This window comes from Lissotriton vulgaris, chromosome 8 (assembly GCF_964263255.1).
Source record: "Lissotriton vulgaris chromosome 8, aLisVul1.2, whole genome shotgun sequence".
Classification (NCBI taxonomy): domain Eukaryota; kingdom Metazoa; phylum Chordata; class Amphibia; order Caudata; family Salamandridae; genus Lissotriton; species Lissotriton vulgaris.
Window position 1 is genome coordinate 1,222,256,550 of NC_141696.1, and position 27,690 is coordinate 1,222,284,239.

A 27,690-nucleotide genomic window follows, 5' to 3' on the forward strand; every position below is an offset into this window, starting at 1 on the left:
TACAACTTAGCGTCCAGGTTAAGGAGCGCTATCGGGCGATAAGATGCGCAGTTGGTAAGATCCTTCCCTGGTTTGGGGATAATAGTGATCAGGGCCTCAGCCATGGTGTCCGAGGTTCTACCCTCAGAAGCCATTGCGTTGAAAAGGGAGACCAGGTAGTCGCAGAGGTCTGACGCGAACGTTTTGTAAAACAGGGCCGTGTAACCGTCAGGACCCGGGGCCTGGTGTAGTTTCAGAGCCTTAATGGCGTCCAGTACCTCCTCCCTAGAGATGGGGGAAGACAGCAACTCGTTCCATTCCCTGGAGACCTGTGGGACAGGAAGACCACCCAAAAACGCAGACTGGGCCTCTGGATCCAGGGCGTCGCTCGAGTAGAGATCCGCGTAAAAGCGACCAAAAATGGCCGCCTTGTCCACATCCTTATGCCTAATAGATCCTGTATGGTCCTGTATACCCCCGATGTAATCCCGCTCGCGCTTGTCTGGAAGCTGCCGGGCAAGGTGACGTCCAACCTTATTCCCCTGGGAGTAGGAGACGCGTCTGAGACGTAGGAGGGTAAATTCAGCCCGGTTGTTGTAGTGGGCTTTCTATTTCCCCGTACCGCCGTAAGCGGGCGGAGGGTCACCCTAGAGGGGTTCAACTTGTGCGCCTGCTCCAGGGCCGCAAGCTCCGATTCCAGAGCCTCCCTCTCCTTCTGCCGAAGCTTGTTAAGATTCGCGTTAAGGGCGAGGTACTTACCCCGTATTGAGGCCTTGCACGCGTCCCATGTGGTATACACTGACGTATCAGAAGGTGGGTTAAGAGCAAAAAAGTCTCCTATAGCCTTACGCAGCTCCTTACAGGACACCTCATCCCGCACCAACGCAGCCGGGAAGTACCACTTCCGCCAGCCGCCCCCCCTACAGACCAATGCAACCCAAGCACCACTAAACTATGGTCGGATAATGAGAGCGGGAAGATATCAGCCATTCGGACATCCCCCCCTGAGGGCCTGGCTAACAAAAATGTGATCTATGCGGGAGTACGAGCGATGGACGTGAGAGAAGAAAGTATAATCCTTGGCTTGAGTGTGTACGAAGCGCCAACCATCCACCAGACCCAAGCCGCCTACTTGACGTTGCGTTTGCTCCGAGAAGACACCAGTATCTGCCCTGCGCGCCCCCGAGCCATCTAAATCCCGGTCCCACACCATGTTGAAATCCCCTAGCAGTATCAAGGGCCCATCCACAAAGTCCCCCATCTTGTCCATCAAGCATTGCAAAAAACCATTTTGGCCCACATTCGGAGCATAAACCACAACAAATGTACACTGGCGGCCATATAATGACCCCTTCAACATTAACCAACGGCCCTCCTTATCACCGCACACCCCCAGGGGTTGAAAGTGGAGAGAGGCCCGAAAGAGGAGGGCCACCCCTCTATGCTTCGTGGGCGCAGACGCCCTGGAGATAAGGGGGAAATTCCTATGACGGAGTCTCAGTTCGTCTCTCCTGGCCAGGTGGGTCTCCTGGAGGGCAACTACATCTAGGTGGTGGTCTGAAAGATACTTCCAGAGCTTCTGGCGTTTCTGCGGGGAATTGAGACCCTTCACGTTCCAGGTACCTATACTAACTGGCATGATGACGACATGAGACTCCGTTCTAAGCGGTTGCTAAGGTACCCAGAGTCCGACCCCCGCCATTTACCAGTCCACACCCCCCTGGGTCAGGCCTCCCCCCCACCCCCCCAACAGTCCCCCTGTAGTCTGGGCCATCCCTCCCACTTCAGTGACTCCAGCGCACCCCACCTCCGAACCTCCCTGGCAGGACAACAGGTTAAATTCTGTATACTGAAAATAATTGCACAAAGACAGCAAGGGCGAAGCCCCAAGTACCCACCGTTCATGGGGAACCGCATTCACCCCTCCCTAGCATCTCAGAGAGGCCTCCCCCTACGAATCACAAGAAATGGAAAGGGCATCTTGTAGTACAAGATAAGAAGTGCAAAGAGGAACACCACTAGTGCCAACCACATCACATACACACCATCCTCGGTCGCCACCACACCCCCCCTCCCCACCAACCCCAACCCCAACAGTTCCCCTGCAGTACCAACCCCCAAGACTCCCTCCTTCCCACCCCTCCCCAACAAACCAATAAACAAAAAGACAGCGCTCAAGGCACTAAACCTGAACCAAGCACTCGTCAGTTCCAATGTGCCACGGGTCACAAGGTCCACATCAGACTGGAATTGGGGTGGGGCACCGATTTGGGGGCCCCCAGGGCCACGGCCCGGGGTGTCTTCTCCAAAAGTACCATAATACCCCGGGACCTTAGGGCCAGAGACCCTCCTGCACCCGACCATCAAATAAATCGGGGATCATGCTGCTCCAGAGCTCTGCTGAGTGTCTGCTAGCGTGGCCGAAGCCACCGATGCTACCGCAGCTCCACTCTCGTGCAAACTAGCAGTGCGGTCCGGACGCCCCCGGTCCGTGGAAGAACCAATTCGATGCCATGAGGAAGATCGATGCCGTCGCCTCGATGGGGAGGGATGCGCCGCCTGAGAGGAAGGAACGTCCTCCAGCCCCAAAGGTCCTTCGCGGCTTGCAGGGAGCGGATTTGCGCCAGCCTGTTCTGCCATCGGAATATTATACGGAAGGGGTGCCCCCAGGAGTACGAGATGTTACGCTCCCGCAAGAAAGCAGTCACCGGGCGGAATTCTCTCCTCTTTTGAAGCGTAGATGCTGCCAAGTCCTGGTAGAGTTGCGGACGGTGGTCTCTGAATTGTAAGGAGGTGATGGCTCTAGATTTCCGTAGGATACGTTCCTTCGTTTGAAAGTCATGCACACATACGAGGATGTCCGGGGGGGGCCACCCCCTCGTCTAGGCAGGCCGACCCTGTGCACCCTATCCATTTTAATTTCCTGCACGTCCTCTTCGTCCAAGATCTGCAAGAACAGGGCCTGGACATATTCTCGTAGGTCTCCAGCCTCACCGTCCCAAGGGACCGCCCTAATACGAATATTGTTTCTCCTGGAACGATTCTCCAAGTCCTCCGCGTGGGCCTGCAGGTCTAAATTCTGTTCCGTAAGGCGAAGAATATCCTGTTGTAGTTGGTGCACACCATTCGCCACACTGAAGTCGTGATCTTCCAGGGTTGCCACCCGTTCACCAATACCATCGACGTCCCTCCGCACCTCCCGGTGATCCAACACCAGCTGGGCGCAAAGCTCAGAAATGTCCTCCTTGATAGAGGCGAACAGCTCCGTCATGAAGGCCTTGGTGGCGGGCGCCTCCTCGTCCGACTGCCTAGACGAACCACTGGCCCCTGGGGAAGATGGCTGCTGAGATGATTTGGAGGCCCCGTCCTTAACCGTCCTCCCTTTGCATGGTACATTGGACATCTCGGAGGTCCGGCTGTGCCGCGGGTCCAAGGCTATCGTACCGTCACCGGGGACGAGGAGTGCTCAGGTGTAGCGTGAGGACGCACTAGGAATGCAGGCCTCCCCGCTGCCGCGCCACTGCGCCACGGGCGGCGGCCGCCTGATCAAGATGGCGGCTCAGAAGCTTCCCGCCAGAGTCCAAAAGTCAATGCAGGGACAGTGTCGGCCGGCAAGCAATCCCAGGTTCGTCGCCTCCGTCAATCGGGGCCACGAAGGCAGACCCCCTGCTCCAGCCACGTGTCCCCGCTGATCCTCCAAATTATGCTGCGGCCGCCGGTGAGGGGACAGCGCGGGCCAGACAGTCAGCTTGTATGGCAGAGTAGGCCTCTCGTTCCGCTTACACGCCGGGCCGGGGCCCACAGCGCAGGGCCAGTGCCTTCGGTTCGTAGCTGCTTCACACCACTGGCACCACCTCAGTGTTAGGCTGCATGCGGGGCCGAAGAGGACACCCCGCTTCACCAGTAGTCGCAAGTCGCCGTCACAGCTCGTCCAGCAATAGCCGCTCCCGGGCTCGCACAGCCCCGCTGGTAGTCCGAGGTACACCTTCCACGTGGCCGGTCGTCCGCCGAGGTCCTCGGGCCCGTTGCAACAGAGCGCCCAATACCGCCTCAGTGCTCCGATAGTGCGCAACAACACTGGCAGCGAGAAGAGGGCAGGAATGATCCGTTGCTCTGCAATGCCACGCCCAGCCGGCGCCGGCTCCTCTGCACTCACAGGCCGGCCTCCCCCTCACGCAAGACCGATGCGTAGTAGGCCGGGCGATGACCCTCTCGCAATGGCGCTCTCCGGTCCCCTATGGCCTCGCCGGGGGCTCCGGTCCTCTCCACTCGAAGCCGGTGGTCTCTGCGGGTATCTCAGAGTCGATTGGGACCCCGTAGTCGATGCTATACAATGCTTAGCAGGTCGGGCGCCGGCGTGACTCGAAAGCACGTCTTACTCCGACGCCATCTTGGCCACGCCCCCCCAAATGTTTTTTTAATGAGGCTTTCACGTGATGCTAGGCAAATTATCAGCATGCGTGTCTCAGGGCTCCACTGATTTTCATTTTCTGAGGCCACAGACCTTAACAAACACCCGCAAAGTAGCTCTCGAATGCTGTCAGTGGTTGACCCTTTTCAATGCTGAACATATCAAAGAGGATAGCTAGTGAGGCTGATGGCTAGGGAGTATATCTATTTGCATTACACATGGTAAAGCAGACTAGATACCAATGTGGTTCTGGGTTAGGATATTGAAAGAATCACGAGCAGGGAAGTGACATCTCCGGCATAAAAAGACCGGGCTTAGTTTAGGTGAATAGAAACATGCAGTGGTCCAGTGCCAGTAATGCAACGTGTTAAAGTGTGTGAACTAATGTCTGGCCTCTCACAAGCCCCTATCATGTAACCTCAACATTTCTGACTAGTCTACTTCTGGTTGTTCCTAGGTGATTGCTGCAAAGAGGCTTAAGTCAGAACTTTTAAGTGGCGTTAGGGGTAGCTGACAGCCTTAGGGAAGAGACATCATGGTTTTGTAGAATTTTGGGGTGAACTTTAACAGAGTTTTCAACATCCTTGAAGAGCTTGTAAAGCTCAGACGAGAGCATTCTCAATCGTATAATAGTTTACAGAAGAGGAGGTTCATGTTCAGATGGAGCACTCACTGTGGTCATGTTCTTAATGACGTTGGCTACTTTTTACTAACAAATGTGTACTTTCAGAGCTTGACAGTCATCTTTGAGCAGACTTGGTATTTTATACATTCAGGAAATGCCAACTTACCTTGCATGTCCTTGTGATACAAATGAAATGGTCAGCTAAATAACGTAGCAAATGATCTGGTCAGCACAAGTGGATGCCTCTGTAGTCGTCACTGATCATGATATACCACCAAAATCAAAGACCCAATCTCAACGATGCAGCCGGACAGCTAAAAGTGGATGGCATTTTCACCTTGCTCCATGTGTCTCCCTTTAAGTCCCAGAAGTAATATTTTGCCCGTCACGTCACTAAAGCGCTGCACTAAAATGTTGTTGACTCCAGTCTGGATAGTAGTTCTTTGTAGGGTTTGCAGCATAGTGCTTGGCTAAATCTTGGATCCCGTAGTAACTGCTTTCCCCATTTCCCCAGGATATATGCCCAAATCATTCAGCACAGCCCTCCTTGAGAAGACCTTACCATCCTACCACTTTCTTGGTAGGATGTCAAAGACTCTTCGATCTCATCAATAAATTCATATATATATTGATCTATAGATCTCCCTTCTACCTCCAGCAGCTTATATTTGGATGAATTCCCTCACCGCCTTTTCATTGACAGGGAGACGTGTCCCACATCAAGAATAAATTGGATCTGAAGTTCCTCCTTTCTAGAAATGAGCAGCAATGTGAGGATTCGGGCAGTAGGAACACCAAGAAAGGCCCTTGTGTATGTTCTATGGATGCATGAAACAAACTGTTACTATCTTGTGTGGATAGGTAAATCTTCACATATCTAATAAAACAAGGCCCTTTATCACATCTTTCAACATGGACCTTGTTGTTCGCATAGGGTTTCTCCGATTGGTCTGTGCCTGATCCAAGGTATTGTTCCAGTTTCCGACAGCAATGATGGAGATATTATCAAGCTTAGTGAATAACCTTGACAATGAATTAAAAATGTGCATTTGGTATGCCTGGCTACCTATATACGCACAACACTAACCTAGAACAATACATGTTAATTTTTGTGACAGAATATTGCCCTTCTAAATCTGGAAGAGTTTTCAAAATTGTCACCAGCAGGGAGGGTTTGAATAGCAGTGCATTCCAACATATCTTGCGGATGGAAGTACAATTGGGTAGTATTGAAACTGATGCAGCCATCCTACGTGGAAAGTGTAAAACAGGATAGAGCTTCCAATTACTGCCCTCTAGTTAAACATTGCACCTACAACTGTTTTACAGCTCTGATCCCAAATCCTGTTCAACATGCCTTCTGGAGACTCAAGCCTTTTATCGGTTGAATATAGTCCATTTTGGAAAGCAGATATGTCTATTAAGAAGAACTTCATAGAACTCTACAGAACCCAGCAGGGATGACTTTCAAAGAGATGAAGGGTGGATTTTATATTGGTATAGGAGTCAAGTGTGACTGTAACCATTCTATAAGAAGCGGAGGTACAGGACCAATGACAACCAGCCATGGCCTCTGAACAGCAGGAGTTTGGTGGACTGATTGATCCACATCTACCAGGAGTCGTACAACACACTGTACGTTTCTATAGGAGCAGGCTATAATGCAAATACTGAGCAAGCATGCATGTGCATGTGCTGTTTACTCTCAATTAACAAGACAAAGAAACAGCAGATACAGTAACGGGCTGCTGCAACAGTCTTTCAGCCACAAAAATCCAATGAGGTAATCTGCAACCCTTCATCCTGCACACTGCAGGATAGGCACATCCAGAAAGCATACTACACACATTGTAGAGGCAGCTGCACCATTTACTATGGTTATCTCATTTATTTATTTATTTATTTACAGACTTATACCGCGCTAGGAACTCGACTCCCTGAGGAGCATCTCCGCGCCTTTGGCAACATCTGTGAACAAGAGCCCTGTCTGATGTGTATCAATTGCCCTATCAGAATTAGTAATTGAACAAGAAAGTTTTTAGTTTTTTCCTAAAAGGAAAATGTTCCTTACAAACTCTGATGTCATAGGGGAGATCATTCCAGAGCTTTGGACCAGCTACTGACAAAGCCCTTCCCACTTGTCTGGACTTCCAAAACCTAGGGACACAGAGCAATTCTTGATCTCCAGATCTCAGGGACCTTAAGGGGGTGTAGGGAATGAACTTTTTAGTTAGGTAGTCAGGACCTTTACCAATGAGGCATTTATGGATGGTGCAGCATGTTTTAAACAACACTCTCTGTTTCACCGTGAGCCAATGGAGTTTATTTAATAGTGGCATTGAGGGAGTATGGGCCGGGGCATTAAAAACAAGCCGTGCAGCTGTATTTTGCACGACTTGCAGTCTGGCCATGACCCCCTCATTGGCGGCTAGCAACAAGCCGTTACAATAATCCAGTCTGCTCAGCACGAGCGACTGAATTAGTGTTTTCCTGGTGGTATCAGTTAACAGGGGAAATACCCGTCGGAGAAGGCCAATAACATGGAAACAGGAGCTCACAACTTGATTAGCATGATGTTTAAGGGCAAGCTCCTGATCCAACTTAACTCCTAGGTCTTTCACTACCCCTCTGGGTACAGGGACTGGGCCTAGATCTTGAGGCCACCAGTCAGGAGTCCATAATCGTTTGGCTTCCCCAAAGAGCATAACCTCAGTCTTAGAGACGTTACACTGAAGGAAATTTGCTGCCATCCAATGTGCCACCTCTTTCATTCCCAATGCAAAGGAGTTACGCACCTCAGGAGTCATGATTTTAAACGGGAAGAGGAGTTGAGTATCGTCTGCATACGATACAGGGATAAACCCATGAGATCTCATGATGTTAGCTAGGGGTGCCACATAGATGTTGAAAAGCGTTGGGCTCAAGCAGGAGCCCTGTGGCACCCCCTTTGAGATCTCAACCTCCTCTGACTGGTAAGGACCCAGTATGACTCTGAGTGCGATTGGTGAAAAAACTCCTTAACCAGGCCAGCGCCTTGCATTCCAGACCAATGTCAATTAGTCTGGAGGTCATGATATCATGTGACACAGTGTCAAACGCCGCTGACAGATCTAGGAGCACCAGGATAACGGAAAAACCCCTATCCTGTAGCATCCGAAGATAGTCAGCGACGGACAGCAAGGCGGTCTCAGTGCTGTGCCTGGGTCTGAACCCCGATTGGGATGGATCGAGCCCCCCCGCACTTTCGATGTATTTGGATAAGTGCCGGTTTAAAAACTTCTCAGTGAGCTTCCCTAAGAAAGGGAGGAGGGAGATGGGTCTCAGGTTTGTCAAATCTGTCCACGGAATGGAGTTGTTTTTCCGTAGAGGTCTTACCAAAGCATGCTTCCAGCCAAGGGGAACTTCCCCTGTGCTCAGAGAAAGATTAACAACCTGCCGAATTCCAGCCCCCAGCTCGTCACTCAAAAGTGCCATGACCCGTGCTGGGATGATATCTGAAGGGCACCCACTCTTTGTCTGAGTGATTAAGGTGGTTATCTCCTCCATTGATACCGGTGGGAATTCTGCAAGTTTACTGGTCTTGTTTTCTGCTGAGCTAGGGAGAGGCTGAGACATGCTATCAGCAGAACCCATGTTATTAGCAGTGGACTTTGAGGCTAAGATCTTAGCATAGATGCCTTCAATTTTTCTGACAAAGAACTGTGAAATGTTATTACAAAGTTCCTGGGACTCAATTCCATCCGTTTCGCAGGCCGAGGGCTTAATGAATGTTTGTAGAATTTGATAGAGAACTTTGGAGTTATTACCGGCTGCTGATAATTGGGCTGCGATATGATGTTTCCGCGCAGCCCGAATAGCTTTGTGGTAACTTTTTAGGGAGGCCCTGTGATTTTCTTTGTCCTCTGCTTTACGAGTAACTCTCCATCGTTTCTCTAACTTCCTCGTAGTGATCTTTAGCTGTCTAAGATCGTCTGTAAACCAAACTTCTTGTTTAGGGGCAGGCCGCGGTTTATATGTCCTCAAAGGAACAACGCGATCAATAGTTATGGTTATGGCTTCATTGAATTTGGTTAACGCAGAGGTAACATTGTCCCCACATTCAGCCCAATTGGGTTCTAAGTATTTCCCCCTAAAGCCCTCTGAAGTTAGTTTGTTCCAGGGTCTTCTGACATCTACCATAGTCCTCCGGATACCTTTTGCCTTATGGTTGGAAGGGGTATAGAATTCAATGATGGCGTGGTCCGTCCAATCCACATGGTGAGGAGGGAGACATTTTATATAAATAGAATTACATAGCACAGGATCAAGTGTATGACCAGCTATGTGTGTAGGTCCCGGATTCACTAGGTTAAAGCCAAGAGTGGCCAGGTCAGCCAGGAGTATCTGTGCCTCCAGACATGTCGTTATTTCGCTGTGGACATTGAAGTCCCCTACCACAATGAAATCTGAATTCATCTGCATGTGGGGGGCAAGTGCTTCCACAAGTTGGATAGAAAAATTCCCAGCAGGACCCGGGGGTCGATAAACTAGTGCTCCTTTCCTCGATTCCCTAGAGCTAGGGTTGATAGTAAAAATCAGGAGCTCCATTTGTGGGTTACACACCGTCTCAGTAACCACCACCTCCATTTCCTGTTTGAAAGCAATGGCTAACCCAGCCCCAGTTTTAATAGGGCGGTCCATCCTCACTATTTTGTACCCTGCCGGCACCCCCATAGTTATGGCCGGGACAGTGTGGGGCTTATGCCAGGTTTCAGTTAAAAAGCAGAGATGTGGGCTTTCTGAAGTTATAAGGTCCCAAACCTGCGTGGAGTGAGACACTAATGAGTGCACATTGCACAGGAGGTTCTTACAATTTAGAGGTGGGTCATTAAGAGAGCTGACAGTTGTCTTAGTTAGATATTCAGTGTGGCCAGATAGGGTCGGGCAAATTTGACACGGAGTGATTACAGCGTTGATGGTAAACTGTGTGGAGCATTCCCTGCAGGTGAACGGTCCCTCTAAGCAGCTCTCAACCCTATGGGAGCACAGTGTTGAAACATACCTGCCCATATCCAATAAGGACTGGCTGGAGTACGTGAGAGCAGGGCGATGGAATGGCTCTGAGTGACTGATAGTAATCGCCATAGCCCCCAGCCCCTAGCCCCGTCCTGTCGCGGACGGGCGCAGACGGGCTAGTCTTTGGCTCGTCTTAGGCGCAGGAGTAGGCGCCACACTGCGCGTCAACACTGCGCGTTGAGCCTACGAGTTACTTTATAGCCCTCGAGTAGGGGAGAGCTAGAGCGCTAACCGCTCGCCTCCCTGGATGTTCCTGGCTCTGCCCCGCCTTCCGCGCCCGTGATTGGCTGGAGGGTCGGACTGGGCGTGCAGGCACAGGTCGAGCTACAACAGAGCAGGTCCCTCAGTGCGTGTGGGTAAGCGGTAATTTTTACAATGTGCAACTATTATTCAGTATTAAGCACAAAACAGATTATTCCCCTTTTAAAACGCTAAATCAAATTGACAATATAAAATCTTTCACGAGCTCAACGGAGCAGCAATTAAAACACAATAAGAGCAGAAATGCTCAAAGAATGGCGCCAAGCGGAGTCGGGGAGAAGCTGCCACCGTCCCCCTTTCCGCAAAGTTGGGTGCCTCCTCGCTACCTTTATAGCCCTCGAGTAGGGGAGAGCTAGAGCGCTAACCGCTCGCCTCCCTGGATGTTCCTGGCTCTGCCCCGCCTTCCGCACCAGTGATTGGCTGGAGGGTCGGACTGGGCGTGCAGGCACAGGTCGAGCTACAACAGAGCAGGTCCCTCAGTGCGTGTGGGTAAGCAGTAATTTTTACAATGTGCAACTATTATTCAGTATTAAGCACAAAACAGATTATTCCCCTTTTAAAACGCTAAATCAAATTGACAATATAAAATATTTCACGAGCTCAACGGAGCAGCAATTAAAACACAATAAGAGCAGAAATGCTCAAAGAATGGCGCCAAGCGGAGTCGGGGAGAAGCTGCCACCGTCCCCCTTACCGCCTCATAGGAATTCAACAAAAAATTGAATCATTTACTGCCAGCTTAACATGGGGTAATAGGCTGGAAAGAAAATCGATGCTTATATACGCACACAACACATTTTCGCCAGAAGTAACAAAGAAGATTGACAACTGGACAGCCCTCACCACGAAGACAAACTGAAGACAATGAAGTCAATCCACTCAGGGGCCCCCACGGAACCATGCCCCCACCACCTCTTCAACAGAGCCGTCAACACCATCGTACCCATGCTCCGCCACACCATCAACCTACTCCCTGGCAACCGCCTTGTTCCCAGATGACTGGAAACACGCCAAGGTCAATCCCCTCCTAAAGAACCACTCAGTGGACCCCACCAACCTCAAAAATGACAGACCCATCTCCCTGCTCCAGTTCCCAGCGAAAGTCATTGAGAAAGCCATCAACAGCCAACTCGCCACATTCATTGAAGAACACAATATCCTAGACTCCTTCCAATCCGGCTTCCGAAAAAAACAGTACAGAAACCTCCCTCCTCGCTGCTACAGATGACATCCGCACCCTACTGGACAAAGGAGACTCCCCCCTGACCTTTTTGGACCCTGGTGCTGACCCAGCGGTCCGCCTCCACAGCAAGCTTTCTGGGATCATTCAGCTTTCTGTCAATCAAGTACTGGCGTAGCTCTGGAAAACAATTATCTGACAAGTGTTCCCATACAAACAAATCATAGAGCCCCTGCAAATCATTCACATTGCTACCCTTCAGCCAACCATCCAGTGCTCTGCAAAAATAGGGCACATACTCCACCCAGGTACTTGACTCGAACGTTTTGCAGTTTCTAAATTTCTGCCTATACAGCTCTGGGGTCAACCCATACCTGGCTATTAAGGCTTCCTTCATTTGGGCATAGGACATCTGATCCTCAGTGGGCAAAACTAGCAATGCCTCCCTTCCTTCACTGATTAGGTCCCACAACCCCGTTTTCCAATCTCTCTAAGGGACCCGGTGGGACCTCATCGCTACTTCATAGGCCTTGAACCACTTCCCAATGTCCTCATGCTTCATGAAATCCTTAATTACATCTTTAGGAATGTATACCTTTCTTTCCCCAGGCACTGATGGAGTGCTGCCACCAGAGGGATTGATCTCTAAACTCTTTCCTTTCAGATCCAACTCCCTCAACCCTCTCTCATGCTTGCTCTAAAAGGATCTTTTCTCCTCCATGGCCAATTTCTTGCTCTCCAACTTCTTATTCTCTCTCACCCTTAATCCCCACCTTGAGCTTAGCAAGCTCGAATTCATGCACTCTGCTTCTCTCCCTGTGCTCCAACTTCTCCAGAGACAGACCCTTTGAAGACACACTGATGCCCAACCTGGAAGGCAACTTCCCCCCAGTCAGGCCAAACAGCCCCTTCTGCTGCCCATCTAAAGTCTCTCCCTCCACCATAGGCTCTTCCAGGATGCTCAAAGGCATTCTTAGATTTCAACCAGGCCCTCAGCGCCTTTTGGTATTCCTCTTTTTTGGGGAGGCCTCAGAGATTTTTAATTTTATGCAGACAGTTTAAGCTGTGGCACAGTGTAGGTATCAACCCTCTCCTCTTCAAATTCAATATCCACAGATTCAATGGATGCTGGTTTACTCATGGTGAAAATTAGTAGTTCCCAAGATGCAAAAAATTCCCGGGAAAAAAAAAATGTACCAAATGTACGCGGTTGGTAATGGTCTGCACTATACTAGTAGTGTACACCAATCACTATGTATATCACTGACGCAAGCCCAGATCCTCACCACTGACCACCAATGATTTAAATGGGGTTTTCTAGTTGGCACAGGTAGGTATCTTTGTCCAAATAGGGACCCTTCCTTCTAGTCAAGGTAAGGGGGATACACTCCTGAAATAACCCATGCTCACCTCTCCTTGGTAGCTTGGCATGAGCATACAAGCTTATCTCAGAGGCAGTGTGTAAAGCATGTGAACACATACAGTAATACTGTGAAAACACTACAAATGACAACCACGCCATTTTAGAAAAATTCGGCCCATCTACTGCCTAGTAAACTCTTTGCCAGATGGGTTTCTTGTAGCATCGCAATTGCGATCGGATGCCTGTCTAGATATGCAAATATTTGTTTCATCTTCCAAGGGTTGTTCAGCCCCCGAATATTCCATGTTAATATGCGCAGTAGTGACTTGTCTTTTTTATCTACCATTTTGGGGCCTGTATCAGACTAAAATTGTGTTTTTCATGTACACAGCATTACCTATATCCTGTGATATGTGCTGTAGCCTGGAAGTATAGTACGTGGTGCATCTGGCATTTACATTAGAAATTCCACATTGTGTGTCTGTAACTGGTAAAACAAACAGAATCCTTCTCCCCCCACCCACTTTAGCATCCCAATTATGCCAAAGACATATCCCTGTAAACAGAAAAAGAAATATTGCAACTTTGTCGGGGAACACCCACTGGGGGGCCGATAAGCACACACATTAACATCCGCATAGTGGATGCAGCTGGAACATGTTTAGGATAGTCAGCTACCTTATTAAAGCTAACTGTAATTCAAATGCTAAGCCATCCGGATCGTCATGTCATATGTACTTTAGACATCTGATAGGTAATAAACATGTATAGGCATTTTATATGCTTACACGTTGCAACTTGTATGATCTTAAACATACATATCCCCACCCGGTCTCACTTCTTTGGCAATTTTCTACCAAACGCTTTGCCACGTTTCACTATAGAAATATCCAGTTTGCAACTCTTTACTTAGTCTGTACTTGTAGGCTCAAATAGCGTCACAGTGTTGTACATAGGGTTATTTGTACATTACACAGTGCTATGATCATCTAAAAGCCTTGCCTGCCACAGGCTCTCATTAGAGTACAACAGGGCGCCATCTAAGCCATCTTGTGTTTACTCTGTTAGATTGCTATTGGTCATTTAGTCCATATCTGGGAGCGTAGATACTGTCCCATTGTTCAGGTAAGCTGCCATTTGAGGTCAGGCACTTTGCCGTACTTATCTTCCAGCCGGATACATTCTATACCGAACAGTATATGATTTACATCAACTTTTTGTCAAAGTTATCACAGTCTTACCGTACAATATATGTCTTATACCCAGCTAGCCACTACCTCCATCAACCTGCGCAGAAAAAGGCGCTGATTTCTTAGTTTTACGTTTGGTGGAGGTATGTTTAAGGAAGTCTTGGACAGCTTTTGGCGAAGGCAATATTGTTGTTCGTCCTTCATGTGTGAAGCGTAGTCTTGCGGGGTAGAGCATGGCATATGGGATTCCCAAGCTTTTCAACAGCTGCAAACTCCCTACGTGCTGTTTGCACTGACTTTGTAAAGCCTGGGTAGAAGGAAACATCCCAGTTTTGATACATGATCTGTTTTTCGCACGCAAGGTGCAAGTACGGTGTCTGTCTCTATAATTCAGGACACAAGCAATAATAGGTCTTTGTGGGGTTCAAGGAAAAGGTGTGCGCACTCGAGAATTAGCACTGAGGAGAAATTCTCTACTCCAAAGCAGTCTTTCAGCATGGTCTCTATATACGTTTCCAATCTCCCAGTATTGGCACTTTCTGGTATACCCATTACGCGTATACTATTTTGGTGTGATCTCACCTCTAAGTCTTAATTTTTATTTTTAATGACCTCCAGCAATTTCCCCATTTTGGCACATTTTGTGGCTGTGTTGCTGGACTCCTCTTCAACTGCTGAAATTCTCAATTCCGCTGCATCAAGGAGATCGCCCTGTTTGTCCATTTTCGTTGCCATATGGTCCACTCGCAGCGTGAGGGAATTAAAGTTTCCAGTTGATTGCTTGCAAAATTTGTTGGATTGCATTTAGAGTAGCTTCCATATTGGATTTCCTGGCGCACTCTGAATCTATCTCGGTACCAGAATGTGCTTGCGTTGACTTGAGCGTGCGTCGGGTGTCAAAAGATAGTTTAGCTTGCTGTTTATCTGGTTTGCCTATGGTTGTGGAGTTGCCGGAGTGTTCCACCACGCAGAGGGTGAGCGGAAAGATTCGCCGTGCTAGAGGGGTTACGCAATATTTTTGGTGAGCGCCACCTCTGCCCACAATCAGATGCAGTTATCAACTGTTCGAATTAAAGGCTGGGGTAGATCTGCATGACAGGTACTGTCGCATGGGCTGGTGATGTTTACCCACTTAGGCCTGTATTGGTGGTCAGTGTGTGTTTGACAGATACTGCAATGTCAACCCTCTAATTACCGCCTGATGGGTGATAATTACGTCACCTTGCGTCATCTGCCGCAGAATGTCGAGTGTGCGCTGCTATGCGCTGCTATGCCGTGGTGTGGCACAGGTTCATGTGAAGCATGGCATTTATATGTAGCAGATGGCTTCAATCAATGGTTCATGTGCTCTGGGGCCCGGATGGGACGGAGAACGCAGCTAAGTGTTGTCCCCTGGAGTCACTTGTTATATGTCGCAGGCCATCACGCTGCGTGCCCTCCAGCGCCCCCTTTTACCTAGAGATTCATATACACTACTCGCCCTTGGGTGTTTACAGTTGTGATTGGGGAGGCTGGAGTAGTAGTTGTGCTATGCCTCTCCCCTCTTCTTTTGTGTGAGAAAGTGTGTGAACGTGCCAAGTCGACATGGCAGTCCTAGACTGCACACAGGCTCTGCAATGGCAGACCAGAGTTACATTTTACAGGCTGCATCTGTGGGCGGCACAATCAGTGCTGCAGCCCACTAGCAGCATTTGATTTACAGGCCCTGGGCACACACAGTGCACTATACTAGGGTCTGCCAAGTAAATCAAATATGCCAATCATGGAATCACTAATCCATAACAACAATTTACAAAGGAAGCACTTGCACTTTGGCACTGAACAGCAGAGGCAAAGTGCCCAAAGCATCCAGACCAGCAAAACAGAGTGCAACACAAATCAAAAAACACAGGTGGCAAAGGCAAAAAATGCAGGGGAGACCCACGTCAATGGTGCCAGGTCTAACAGATGGGTATCTACTGTTCTACATCAAAGATCGATTTTTTTCCCTTTTTAAATTCTTACTGACATAGATTAAAGAGTGGGTGGCACACAAATGTCATATTAAACCTTGGCTTGTTATGGGTTCGAGGGTCCAAGAGGACCTTGTGTAGATTCAAAGTCAGGCATGTGGCTCGAGCTTTCAGCAAACTATACTAAAAGAGATGGATGAGATACTTGAATTGATCTCAGCCAGTGGCAATTAATCGAGCCTCCCTCCAATCCATTATTATTTTGCACATCCTGCCACCTCAGTTTGGACCTAGTTCAATGCAAATCAGCCTTGACCCTGTTCCAATGGGAACAGTCCTGCCCGAACTGCCCAAGCTTTTGGGGGCTCGCTCCCCTCTACCTGCTAGGACATTTTTAACCTTGTTTAAAGCAAACATCCTCTATAAATGATTAGCCTCAACGTATACATTAGGGACTAAAATTGTTCTGAATCGTTTCTCAATTAAGGTTGCTTACCTTGGGTTAACTTCCAAATGATAATTGCTTGCAATGGTGCTAATTTCAATTTTCTTTTTGGAGGGGGTCTGTTAATGTGAAAAAAGAACAGTAAAAACGTGTGATTATTATAAAGTTGTATTTTTTTGTTTGTTCATTTGTTTGGTCTACTGCTCTTGGCCAACTAGTAGTTGATTTGTAATACTTTAACAGAAAGAAAAAAATCTGAACGTAAAACACACACACACACACACACCTAGGTTTACAAAGCATTAGCAACAGTAAAAACTAATATTAATAAATGTGTAAAAAAACATTGTGCAAACAATAAAAAACGCACATGCGCGTGAAAGGTGGACATGGGTAATGCAAAAGTAATATAACGCATTCAGGGCCGTAACGGAGGCCCCCCCCCCCCCCCCCCCCCCCCCCCCCCCCGCAGACCCAGTGGTGCATCGGTGGCCCCACACCGTTCAACTCAAAGGGGGCACCCTTGGGCTGGTCTGCTGCAAACAGAACACTCAGAAGCAGCATGGTAAATAGGGACAACCCATTTGATCTTTTTCTCCCAGGAAGACTGATCGCCCGGCGCACACAGCAGCACTGGAAAGGTGCCTGGCCATGTCGCAGTGTGATCATAGAGTGGACAGCCTCTTAGTTTTTTCCATCAGCCGGTGAAAGCAAAGTATGTCTTCTGTGGCCACCACGGAGAAATCACAGCCGGTGTGGAACTGCTGCCCCTAGGAAGTGTGTGCAAGGCTCGGTGTCTCCATGAGATTTGGGAAGAGGCTATTTAAGAGGGCTCAAAGCTGCGGCTCACCGGCTTATTCCTCCCGCCTGGCTGCAGTGACAACCGCCCACCTTCCCAGCTCCGAGAGCACAAAGTTAATTGCATACGGTTTCTGCTTTTCAGTGTCACAAACGGAGTTGCATGGAGATACTAAAGCATGAAGTACAATATGCGCCCAAAAAATGGAGACGAGGCCACAATCTTTATGCCCTGAGAAGAAAGACAGTGGCCCCTTTATCCGTTAATGACAGTTGGTATCCTGAAAGCAGGGGGCTTGCTTTTAATCGCTGTATGCCTCATGGGTACAGCAACTCCAGATTTACTAAGGCGCCGCAGCCCCGCTTGAGAACAGTAAACACTGAATGTCAAAGTGTAGATTGTGTTCCCGGTAGCTCTAGCTTGGCATCCAGGATGGTGCGTCAACGATTAGATTTTACCAGTGCTGAACACTCGGTTTGCCCGTAAAATAACCCTATCTTTGGCATTAACGTTAATAAACTTGCAACAGTTTCTCCCAACTATAAACTGTGTGGTTTACTTTTGGCTGCATGAAGAATCATCAATGACTGGGTTGCAATAATGGATGATGCTCGTGTGGAAACACTGAACACAAATACATTATGCAGCACAGTCGAGCCTTCTCACTGTCAGAGAAACAAACACATTGGTTATTTGAATATTCCCTCTGCGCTAGCACCAGGCAGTTCTTTACAGCACACCAGCTCTGGTGAGAGGTGCTGTTGGAGTTTGCAGGGCTTCTGAAAGGCATGACGCGCTTTGGGAAAGGCGCAAGCCTGGATTTATTTGAAGAAAACTAAAGGAATTACTTCAAGACAATAATGAAAGTAGATGAGGCTGTACAAAAAAATCAGTTTATGTAATGCAGAATACATCTCTGACTGTTCTCAGGAGGAAAAGAATTAACAGTGTCCTACTTCAAACTGCTATTAGCTAGCCAAGTCTGCCAATGAAACCTCAGATGTCTGCCTTGCGATTCCTTATAGAGTGCAGTGCGGGATTGCACTACAGCCCCTCCAACCCACTTGTCTTGCCGTTTACTGTAAAGACGACCCCTCCCTCTGTCTCCCTCTCCCTTCCTGTCTCCATCCTCCCTCTGCCTGTCTCTCGGTCGCTGTCTCCCACCCTCCTTCTATGCAAGAAGGAATGATTCACAAAAGGGTGCCTGACATGCATCTGTACATGCGAGGACACTTCCAGATCGGCATGTGGAGTCACAACTACAAGTGAAGTGCATCTCTTACTGTTCCATTTAAAGGACCGTGTCAATTCATGTTGCATCTAAGTGGGCGCAAACAAAAACGTGTTCATGGTTTCCAACTGCTAATTGGGCACAGTCTATAATTCTCCATTATTACGTCGTCTGATGGTGAGTATTGTGTAAATGATGTAACCACAACATCTGTATGCCCTTCCCATTTAATCAGGATAACAATTTATTTATTTTAAAAAAAACCTGCACCTAGATCTTCATCCAAATTTTCACTTTAACAGCCTCAGCAACTTCCTTGGGCCACTTTTTACAAAACCATGTTATTCTTGGAAAACAAAGTGAAGTACAGTACTAGGTTCCATTGATCAAGTCGTAGACCAAAGCACAATACATTTTGTTCCCTCTCAGTGTAGTGCCAACAACAGAGCAGCTGTTATTTTTTGTGCATTAACATGTTGGCCAATACCACCTCATACAACAGTTAGAAAAATAAGTTTTAGGGAATGGTCTTTCAAGGGCATAACACAGTGGCTGGGTTACAAGTGTTTCTCTCTCAGGCAACATAGTCACTTCGCGAGATACTTGCACCGCTGACAAGTGCAGCACAACTTAAAATGTGCAAATATTGTAGCAAGCAGCCTATGGAGAATGAGCAGATGGCAAAGGGGTAGAACAGTTGCCATGAAAATAAAACGGAGTAACGAGCCAGCGTGGTGGCGAGTAAATGGAAATGGATCTCTGGTGGGGTGTAGAAGTCAAATGGAGGCTATGGTGACAGGGAGGAGGTGAAGTGGAATGGAGCCTGTGTAAAGAGAGTAGAGGAACAAGCATTTGCAATGCAATAGGTCTCGCAGCATTAAAGTTTGAGTTATTGGCATTGTATAGGACAGTGTGTTGCATTACATTTTTAACAAAGTCTGTATTGGTGTATAAAGATGATTTGCAAGATGATAGCGATGGAGTGGGGATGGGTGGATTGATGGATGGATGGAGTGGAGGGGATGGATGATTATTATTATTATTATTATTTTAACATTTATTAAGCGCGGCGAATACCCGTAGGCGTCTCGGCGCTGGCGTAAGGGATGGATCAGTATTTTAGAAGACCTAACAAAAAGTGGAGCTATTGGTCGAATAACCAAGTCTTGAGTTGTTTGCGAAATATGAACAGGGAAGGGCTGGTCCTAATGTGTAGAGGAAGGGTGTTCCAGAGTTTGGGGGCGGCAACCAGAAAGCGCCTATCACCCCAAGTGACTGTTCTGGTACGAGGCACTACTAGGTGATTGTGGTGAGAGGAGCGAAGGGAACGGGTTGGGGTATAGTGATGAAGATTATGTTTGAGGAAGTAGGGGCCTTGGTTATTGAGTGCCTTGTAAAGAATACACAATGATTTAAATTTTATACGGCTACGTATCGGAAGCCAGTGAAGTTCCCTGATGGTGTTTGAGACCGATGCAAACTTGGGAAGTCCCGCCAGCATCCGGGCGGCAGCATTTTGAATGGACTGCATCTTGTTAGTCACCCGGGATTGTGCATTTAGGAATAGAGCATTACAATAGTCCAGTGCGGACAGGACTAGTGAGCTGACCAGAGTTCTCCCAGCAGTGTCCGGTAGGTATGGTAGTAATTTCCTGATCATTCTGAGTTTCATATGAGCAGTCGCCGCAGTCTTGTTAGCGTGTGCCATGAAATTTAGACCTGCATCAAAGGTGATACCCAGATTTCTGACTTTAAGAGCTGGGCTGGGAGGAGTTCCAAACGATGTTGGCCACCATTCTGGTGACCAGGCCGGAGAAAGGTGACCGAAGATGACCACTTCAGTTTTATCTGAATTAAGTTTGAGACAATTCGTGGCCATCCAGTCACCTATGGCCACCATTCCCCTGGTAAATGACTTGGCCACTTCATCCCCATCCCCTTTAATGGCCAGTACCAGTTGGGTGTCGTCGGCGTAGGAGGTCAGGCTCATCCCAAATGCTTTGATGACACTAGCAAGGTCCGACACGTATATGTTAAAGAGCGTCGGACTTAGGGACGAGCCTTGGGGGACCCCACACGGCAAGGACACTTTAGGAGATTGGTATGGTCCAAGTGATACCGCCTGAGTTCTGTTGGCCAGAAATGATACAAGTAGGTCCAGCGCTGTTTTCTGGACCCCTAATCGTTCGACACGGTCGGCCAAGATCTTGTGGTCGACCGTGTCGAAGGCTGCAGATAGATCCAGCAGGACCAAGACTGCTGTCCCCCCCTGATCTCGTATGGCTCGGATATCATCTGCCGCTTTTAGGAGGGCGGTTTCCGTGCCATGGCATTTGCGAAAACCGAACTGAGTATTGTCGAGCAACTGGTGCCGCTCAACAAACTCCGACAATTGTTGGTTCATACCTTTTTCTATGACCTTGGCCAGGAAGGGGAGACTAGCTATCGGCCGATAGTTTTTTAGTTCATCTTTGTTAAGATTGAATTTTTTTAGTAGGGGTTTAACCAACGTGTGTTTCAGTGAGGCAGGGAAAATGCCCGATCTAAACACAGCATTACAAACCTGTGTAATGACCGGAATCAGCGTGTCCATAACTGGTGTAAGCACTTTCAGCGGGCAAGGATCCAGTGCTGACCCTGATTTAATCCTCGAAGTGAGGCTCTTCGTCTGGTCCATCGTGAGGTCAGCAAAGCGCGTAAATGTATTGTCACGCGGTGTAGAAGGAGGGGAATGAGGATCGATGTTGGTATTTAGGGAGAATGCCTGGAAGATATCATTGACTTTCTTGAAGAAAAAGTTGGATAGAGCATCACAAAGATGTTGTGAAGGAGGGGGAGTGAGATCCTGCGTACTACCTGACAGAAGCTTAGTTATATCAAATAGCTCCTTACATGAGTTTTTTGCCTTGTCTATTTGTTCAGCATAGTAAGTTTTTTTTGCCTCCGCAATCATTTGTTTGTACCGAGTGAGTGATTCTTTGTATAGCACTTTACTCTCTGGGTCATAGTGCTTTCGCCAATGTCTTTCTCTTTGTTTATTAGTTTGTTTCTGCTTTTTGAGTTCATCAGAGAACCAAGGAGCACTGGGAGAGGCTCGATTCTGGGAAACAGATTTTAGTGGCACTAGCTCCTGTGTGGCCTGACTGAGCCAGTTATGAAACTGATCTGTGGCGACACTAGGGTCGTCGGACAACAGAGGCGATATTCTTACCAGGAGAGTATTAAATGTCTCCGGGTGTAGGTCTTTCCAAGCCCTCACCTGTTTAGGGGCATGGTTGACCACTCGCGTCTTGGGGATATCGGGAATGACTAACTTGCTTGATATGACATGATGGTCGGTCCATGGCATAGGAAGGAGGGCTAGGATGTGTAATGTCTCCAGATTGGTAAATATGCCGTCAAGGGTATGACCGGCCTCGTGGGTGGGGGCAGATATAAGTTGATGCAACCCTAACATTTCCATGTCTGATAAAAGACAAGCTGTATCAACGTCGCTGGCCTTTTCAAGGTGGAAATTGAAATCCCCTAGCACCATGCAGTGATCATCAAGTGCTATGGATTCCAATATCGACCCCAAAGAAGATAAAAAGGGGGCGCGTGCTCCTGGCGGGCGATATATCAGTACGCCTTTGAGGTTGAAAAGGGGAGTGAGTTGAATACTAAACATAATTGCTTCACAGGTGGTAGATGGTATAGAAGTGGTCCTAATAGGGAGATGATCTTTGGCGATGATGGCAACCCCGCCTCCCCTCTGACCTATTCTGTCCTGCCTATATATCGTGAAACCTCTGGGGACCGCTATGACTAAGTCAGGGTCTGATGCACCATCCAACCAGGTTTCCGTTATAAACAGCAGGTCTAAGTGAGAATCTAGTATAAGATCTGCGATTTCCTGCCTGTGTCTGCACATAGAACGTGCATTAATAAGTGCTAACATGAAGGTAGCATTAGGAGAGGACGGATAGGAGGGAGCATTAATCCTAGTATTCGCGATCTTCGTGGAAAAGGTACAGTGTGAGCAGTGCAGGGAATAATGAACATTGGAATAGGTACCTGGATCATATCTATGACAACAGTTACTGCTTGGTGGTTGTAGGGCCTTAAGAAATGCCGGCGTGTAAATCAGTCTTTGTATGGAGGCAGGGGGACTGGCACTCAGCACGGGCCAGTCGCGGACGGGCGCAGACGGGCTGGACTTAGGCGTGACGGAGTGGATGGATGGAGTGGAGGGGATGGATGGATGGATGGAGAGGATAGGTCTCGTATTTACACTAGTTTATGCTATTGGCATTATAAATGACAATGCTTTTTATTTATGTTTTGGTTTTAAAACATAAAAGGCATGGTCATTTACAATGCCAATGGCTTAAACTTGCGTAAACGCGAGATCTATTGCATTGCAAATGCTTCTTTAATATGAGTGATTTAAAAGTCTGTGGAGGGCGTTGCCTCAGTTTAATGCATGACTCACTTAAACTTCTGTGGAAGGGATGCCTGTCAAGAGTCTGGGGAGGAGCTAGAGCTGAAATTATTGTTAAATGGAAAGAATGCTGTAAAAGGACGGAAATCATGATATTGATAATTTCAAGAAAAAGAATGAAGTGAAAATGGCATGAATAAAGATTTTTAACGTTAACTTTTGGAGCGCTAATAAGAGATGCTTCTTTCTGGTTGTGCATGGGACTTTTCATCCAACAGTTGCTCAACAGAGTGGACTTTCTACTTTGAGAGGCCCCAGCCGCCCTGCACGCACCCCAGCACCAATTGATTTTCGGTGTAGGCTGTTGGGAGGCACATACTACAGGATAGAGAGGTCTGTTTACAAAGGCATTTATGAGGCCAGGAAGTAGTAATGCACGAATGCTCTTTCACATGCTATTGCACTTTTGTGAAACGGCCCCAAACGTCCAATTCCATATTAGTGAAAGTGCACACACAGAGTGCAGAGCTTTTTATTTGCACCAAGTGTGTATCATTTTTTTTAATCTTTTGGAGACAGTTCACAATGGCATGTAAAAGTAAGTACGTAAAAGACTACTACAGGAGCGCTGCTTCATATATTCCAATATGCCTTTCTGAATATGTCCCTCGGTGTTCTGCCATCGGACAGTGGCTGACTTTGCCCCTTCTCCACCTCTCTTTCAAGACAGTCTGCCTCTTGCCAATGCTTTTTTCCGCCCACGGAAGTAGAAACCCGGCACTGGTTAAAAGTGTAGCTCGCCGAGCATTAGGCATAATAGAAGGTTTGGAATGGTGCTACAGGTCACAGGAGTAATAAAGGGAGGTGGAGGAGAGGGTCCCTGTGCCCATGTCGGGTGGAGAGAGGGTCGATGCGCCTGGGAGGTGGAGGAGAGGGTCGATGCACCTGGGAGGTGGAGAGAGGGTCGATGCGCCTGGGAGGTGGTGGGGCGGGGGGGGGTTGGCAACGTTTTTCGCCGTGCATGGCCAGTAAAGATCTGAGCAATGTATATACTGAGACCTGTAGAGCTCTGTCCGGGAGCATTTTTGACAATGGGGCTCTGGGGAGCGAGAAAACATGGGCAAACGTTACATGCTAAATAAATGTCACAAAAGTATGAAGCAATCTATCTGAAATAAGACATAAAAACCATAACCACTGGGTTGACGTTACATTTCTGCCCAGGACACCAACCAACACATAACTCACTCCGAACACACCAGCCCGCAACATGGTGCAAACCAGACCCTCCACTCTAGAAGGCAAGCGCCGTTCAGAAAAGCACTTTTCACACAACCCCTCTCTACCGGGCAACACCGACTGCTGCTATGAAGAACGCAAAGGGCAATTAACACACAAAAGACAGGCTCTTAAAAATATTATTACTGTTGACAGGCAGTCAAAGGGCACGAAAAAATCCATTACCAGCCAGCTTCAGCTCGAGCGACGTGGGAAGCTTCGGAAACAAGCAACAGTTTCTTACCAGCAACACGGAAGACAGCGAAACCAAAAGCAGCCCGGGCTCAGAGAGAGAGGGCGGGGGCTGCCCGCGCATGCGCTCTCCGAGCCCCGGCGCCAAAGCGGAGTGTGTCATCTGAAGTCCCGGGTCCCAGGAGGGAGCCCGGATGAAGACCAGCGCTGCGGAGGGAGCTCGAGACTGACCAACTGGCTGACGAGAAGACAGGGACACGGAACACGCAGAGCCCGGTGAGTGGAGTGAGGGGGGGGGGGGGATGTGTGCGTGTGTGTGTGTGTCTGTCTGTGTCTGTCTGTGTGTGTGCCTGCGTGTGTGCCTGCCTGCGTGTGCATGTGTTGTGAACAGCCTGCCGGAATCTCCTCTGGGTAGTGCTTGAAAGCTGAAAGGACTGAAACGATTGCAATAGACTCGCTCTGCGACAGCAGGGGCTTCCGCTGACCACAGTTTGGGTGGGAAATACTGCTCTAGACTAATGTGCACTGTAGACTAGTGTGCACTGTAAATTAGTATGCGCTGTACACTGGTGCCCGCCACAGAGTGGTATGTGCTGTAAAGTGGTGTGCATTGCAGAGCAGTGGTATGCGTTGTATAATGTTTTGCGTCCCAGAGTAATGTGCATTGTACAGTGGTTTGTGCTGTAGAGTGTTAGTATGTGTTGTAAAATGCTATACGCTATAGAGTAGAGGGTGCTGTAGAGTAGTCTGTGCTGTAGAGTGTTATAGAGTGGTGTGGGTTGTATAGTGGTGTACATTGGTAAGTGGTGGGCGTTGTAGATTGGTAGATGCTGTATAATAATGTTCGTTGTACACGGTTATGTGCTTAAAAATGTTGCATGCTGAAAATTGGTGTGCAAAGTAAAATAATATGTGCTGTACACTATTGTACCATGAGCTGTGGTGCATTGTACAGTAATATGTACTGTAAAGTACTGTATGTTATAGAGTGATGTGTATTATAGAGTGATGTATGCTGTACAGTAGAATGTGCTGTACGTTGTAGAGTAGTGCTTTGTAGATTGATATGTGCGTAAAATGTTGCACACTGTAGAATGTTTTGCACTGTAGTGTTGCATACTGTAGAGCAGTATGTGCTATTGAATTGTATGTACTGTATAGTAGTATGCACTGCAAAACAATGTGTGCTGTAGAAGGGCATGTTTTGTAAACGGGCATGTGCTTGCAGTGTAGAAGGGCATGCGCTGTAGAGTAGTGCATGCTGTAGAAGCGCCTAAGCTGTAGAGAGGTGCACACTGCAAAGGGGTACGTGCTATAATGTTGCGCACTGTACAAGGCTGTGCACTGTAACAGGATGTACGCTGTAGATGAATAAGTATTGTAGTAAGGTGCGCATTGTAGAGGGGTGGGCATTGTAAGAAATTTGCACTATTAAGTGGTGCACACGTTCTAGAGGTGCACGCTGTGAGGGCGCATGCTGTAGTAAGATGCGCGCACACTGTAAAGGAATGTGCAATGTAGATTAGTTATAGAACAGTGTATACGTAATAAGTATTAATAACGTGTAAATGAATTGTACTTTTCTAACAATATGGCATATTAATTTGAGCATTAGTTGGTTTGTAAGACTGTTTGTGATTTAAAAACTGCGTGGTCATAGACTGCAATACAGAATAAAAATGAGAATGTGAAGTTATTTTGTTTAAGTGAGATTGCAAAAGCACTTAATAAATAGGATGGAATTGCTAATATACCTTTCAGTTGTTTGAGCTTTTATTTTGTGTTTGTTTATGTATTTTGCAGCCGTGAAAGCGTAAACTGCAACACAAAGAGAATGATAACTTAACATTTTTTGTTCAGAAGAATTGTAGTTATTTTTAAAGGCTATTTAAAACACACCTAATGTTCTAAGTTCTTTTAAAGAAAAATTAATAATGTCTGAGTTACATGTACGCAGTTTAAAAACGCTTTGTTTGTGCTAAAATGGCTTTTATGTTATAAGAAAGTTTCTACGAATATATAGCATCTAAATGGGCAAATGTTGTCGTTTGAAACAGTTTCGTGTGTCCAAATTGAAGCCAGCTGTCCATGCATGACTGAAAATGAAACTGAAAATGTAAGCACGGCTAAGAACGAAACTAAATGTCTAAGCAAAAACATATTTTGCAACAACAGGGAAGTGCCATCTCGATGAAGCTATATGTGCCTTACTTAACAAACGTATTGTTGTTTTAGAAAGCTTTTTTATTGTCTCAAGGATTAGCTTGTAGTATGGTGTATGCTGTAATAGAATGGTATGTGTTGTAGTGGATGTTTGCTGTTGAGTTGTATGTAATAGAGCGATATGTATTGTTAAGGGCAAAGTACATAGTAGTGTAAACTGCAGACTGGTATTGAATGCAAAATGCACATTGTTGCTAAGTGCAGAGTGCCTATTGCTAAGTGCAGAGTGCCTATTGCTAAGTGCAGAGAGCAGTTTGCTGCTAAGTGCAGGGCGCAGATTGTTTCTGAGTGCAAAGTACAAATTGTTAATGAGTGCAGGGTGCAGATCGCTATTAAGTGTACAATGTTAAATGCACAGTGCATATTGTTGTTAAGCGCAGACAGCAGATTGTTACTGAATGCAAGGTGCAAATTGCCACTGAACACAAAGTGCAGATTGTTGCTGAGTGCAGAGTGCTCCAGCGCAGCGCTCCACTCTACAGCGCAGCGCTCCACTCTACAGCGCAGCGCTCCACTCTACAGCGCAGCGCTCCACTCTACAGCGCAGCGCTCCACTCTACAGCGCAGCGCTCCACTCTACAGCGCAGCGCTCCACTCTACAGCGCAGCGCTCCACTCTACAGCGCAGCGCTCCACTCTACAGCGCAGCGCTCCACTCTACAGCGCAGCGCTCCACTCTACAGCGCAGCGCTCCACTCTACAGCGCAGCGCTCCACTCTACAGCGCAGCGCTCCACTCTACAGCGCAGCGCTCCACTCTACAACACAGCACTACACAACACTCCACTTTACAGCGCAGACATTCCCAATTTAGCACACCACTGTACAGCGCAGCTTTCCAGTCCGCAGCACAGCGCGCCACAGCGCAGACCTTCTCAATTTAGCGCTCCACTCTACAGCGCAGACCATCCCAATTTAGCGCTCCACTCGGCAGCGCAGCGCTCCACTCTACAGCGCAGACCATCCCAATTTAGCGCTCCACTCGGCAGCGCAGCGCTCCACTCGGCAGCGCAGCGCTCCACTCGGCAGCGCAGCGCTCCACTCGGCAGCGCAGCGCTCCACTCGGCAGCGCAGCGCTCCACTCGGCA

General features: G+C 47.9%; 1 protein-coding gene across 1 annotated transcript in view; it reads right to left on the minus strand.

Annotated features, from left to right (window-relative positions):
• RFC3 (replication factor C subunit 3) overlaps positions 1 to 27,690 on the minus strand; it is an 81,652-nt gene that overhangs the window by 34,561 nt on the left and 19,401 nt on the right. The window contains exon 3 of the mRNA XM_086935116.1: positions 16,513 to 16,580. Coding sequence (XP_086791242.1) covers positions 16,513 to 16,580 — 68 coding nt within the window. The remainder of the gene's footprint in view (positions 1 to 16,512; positions 16,581 to 27,690) is intronic.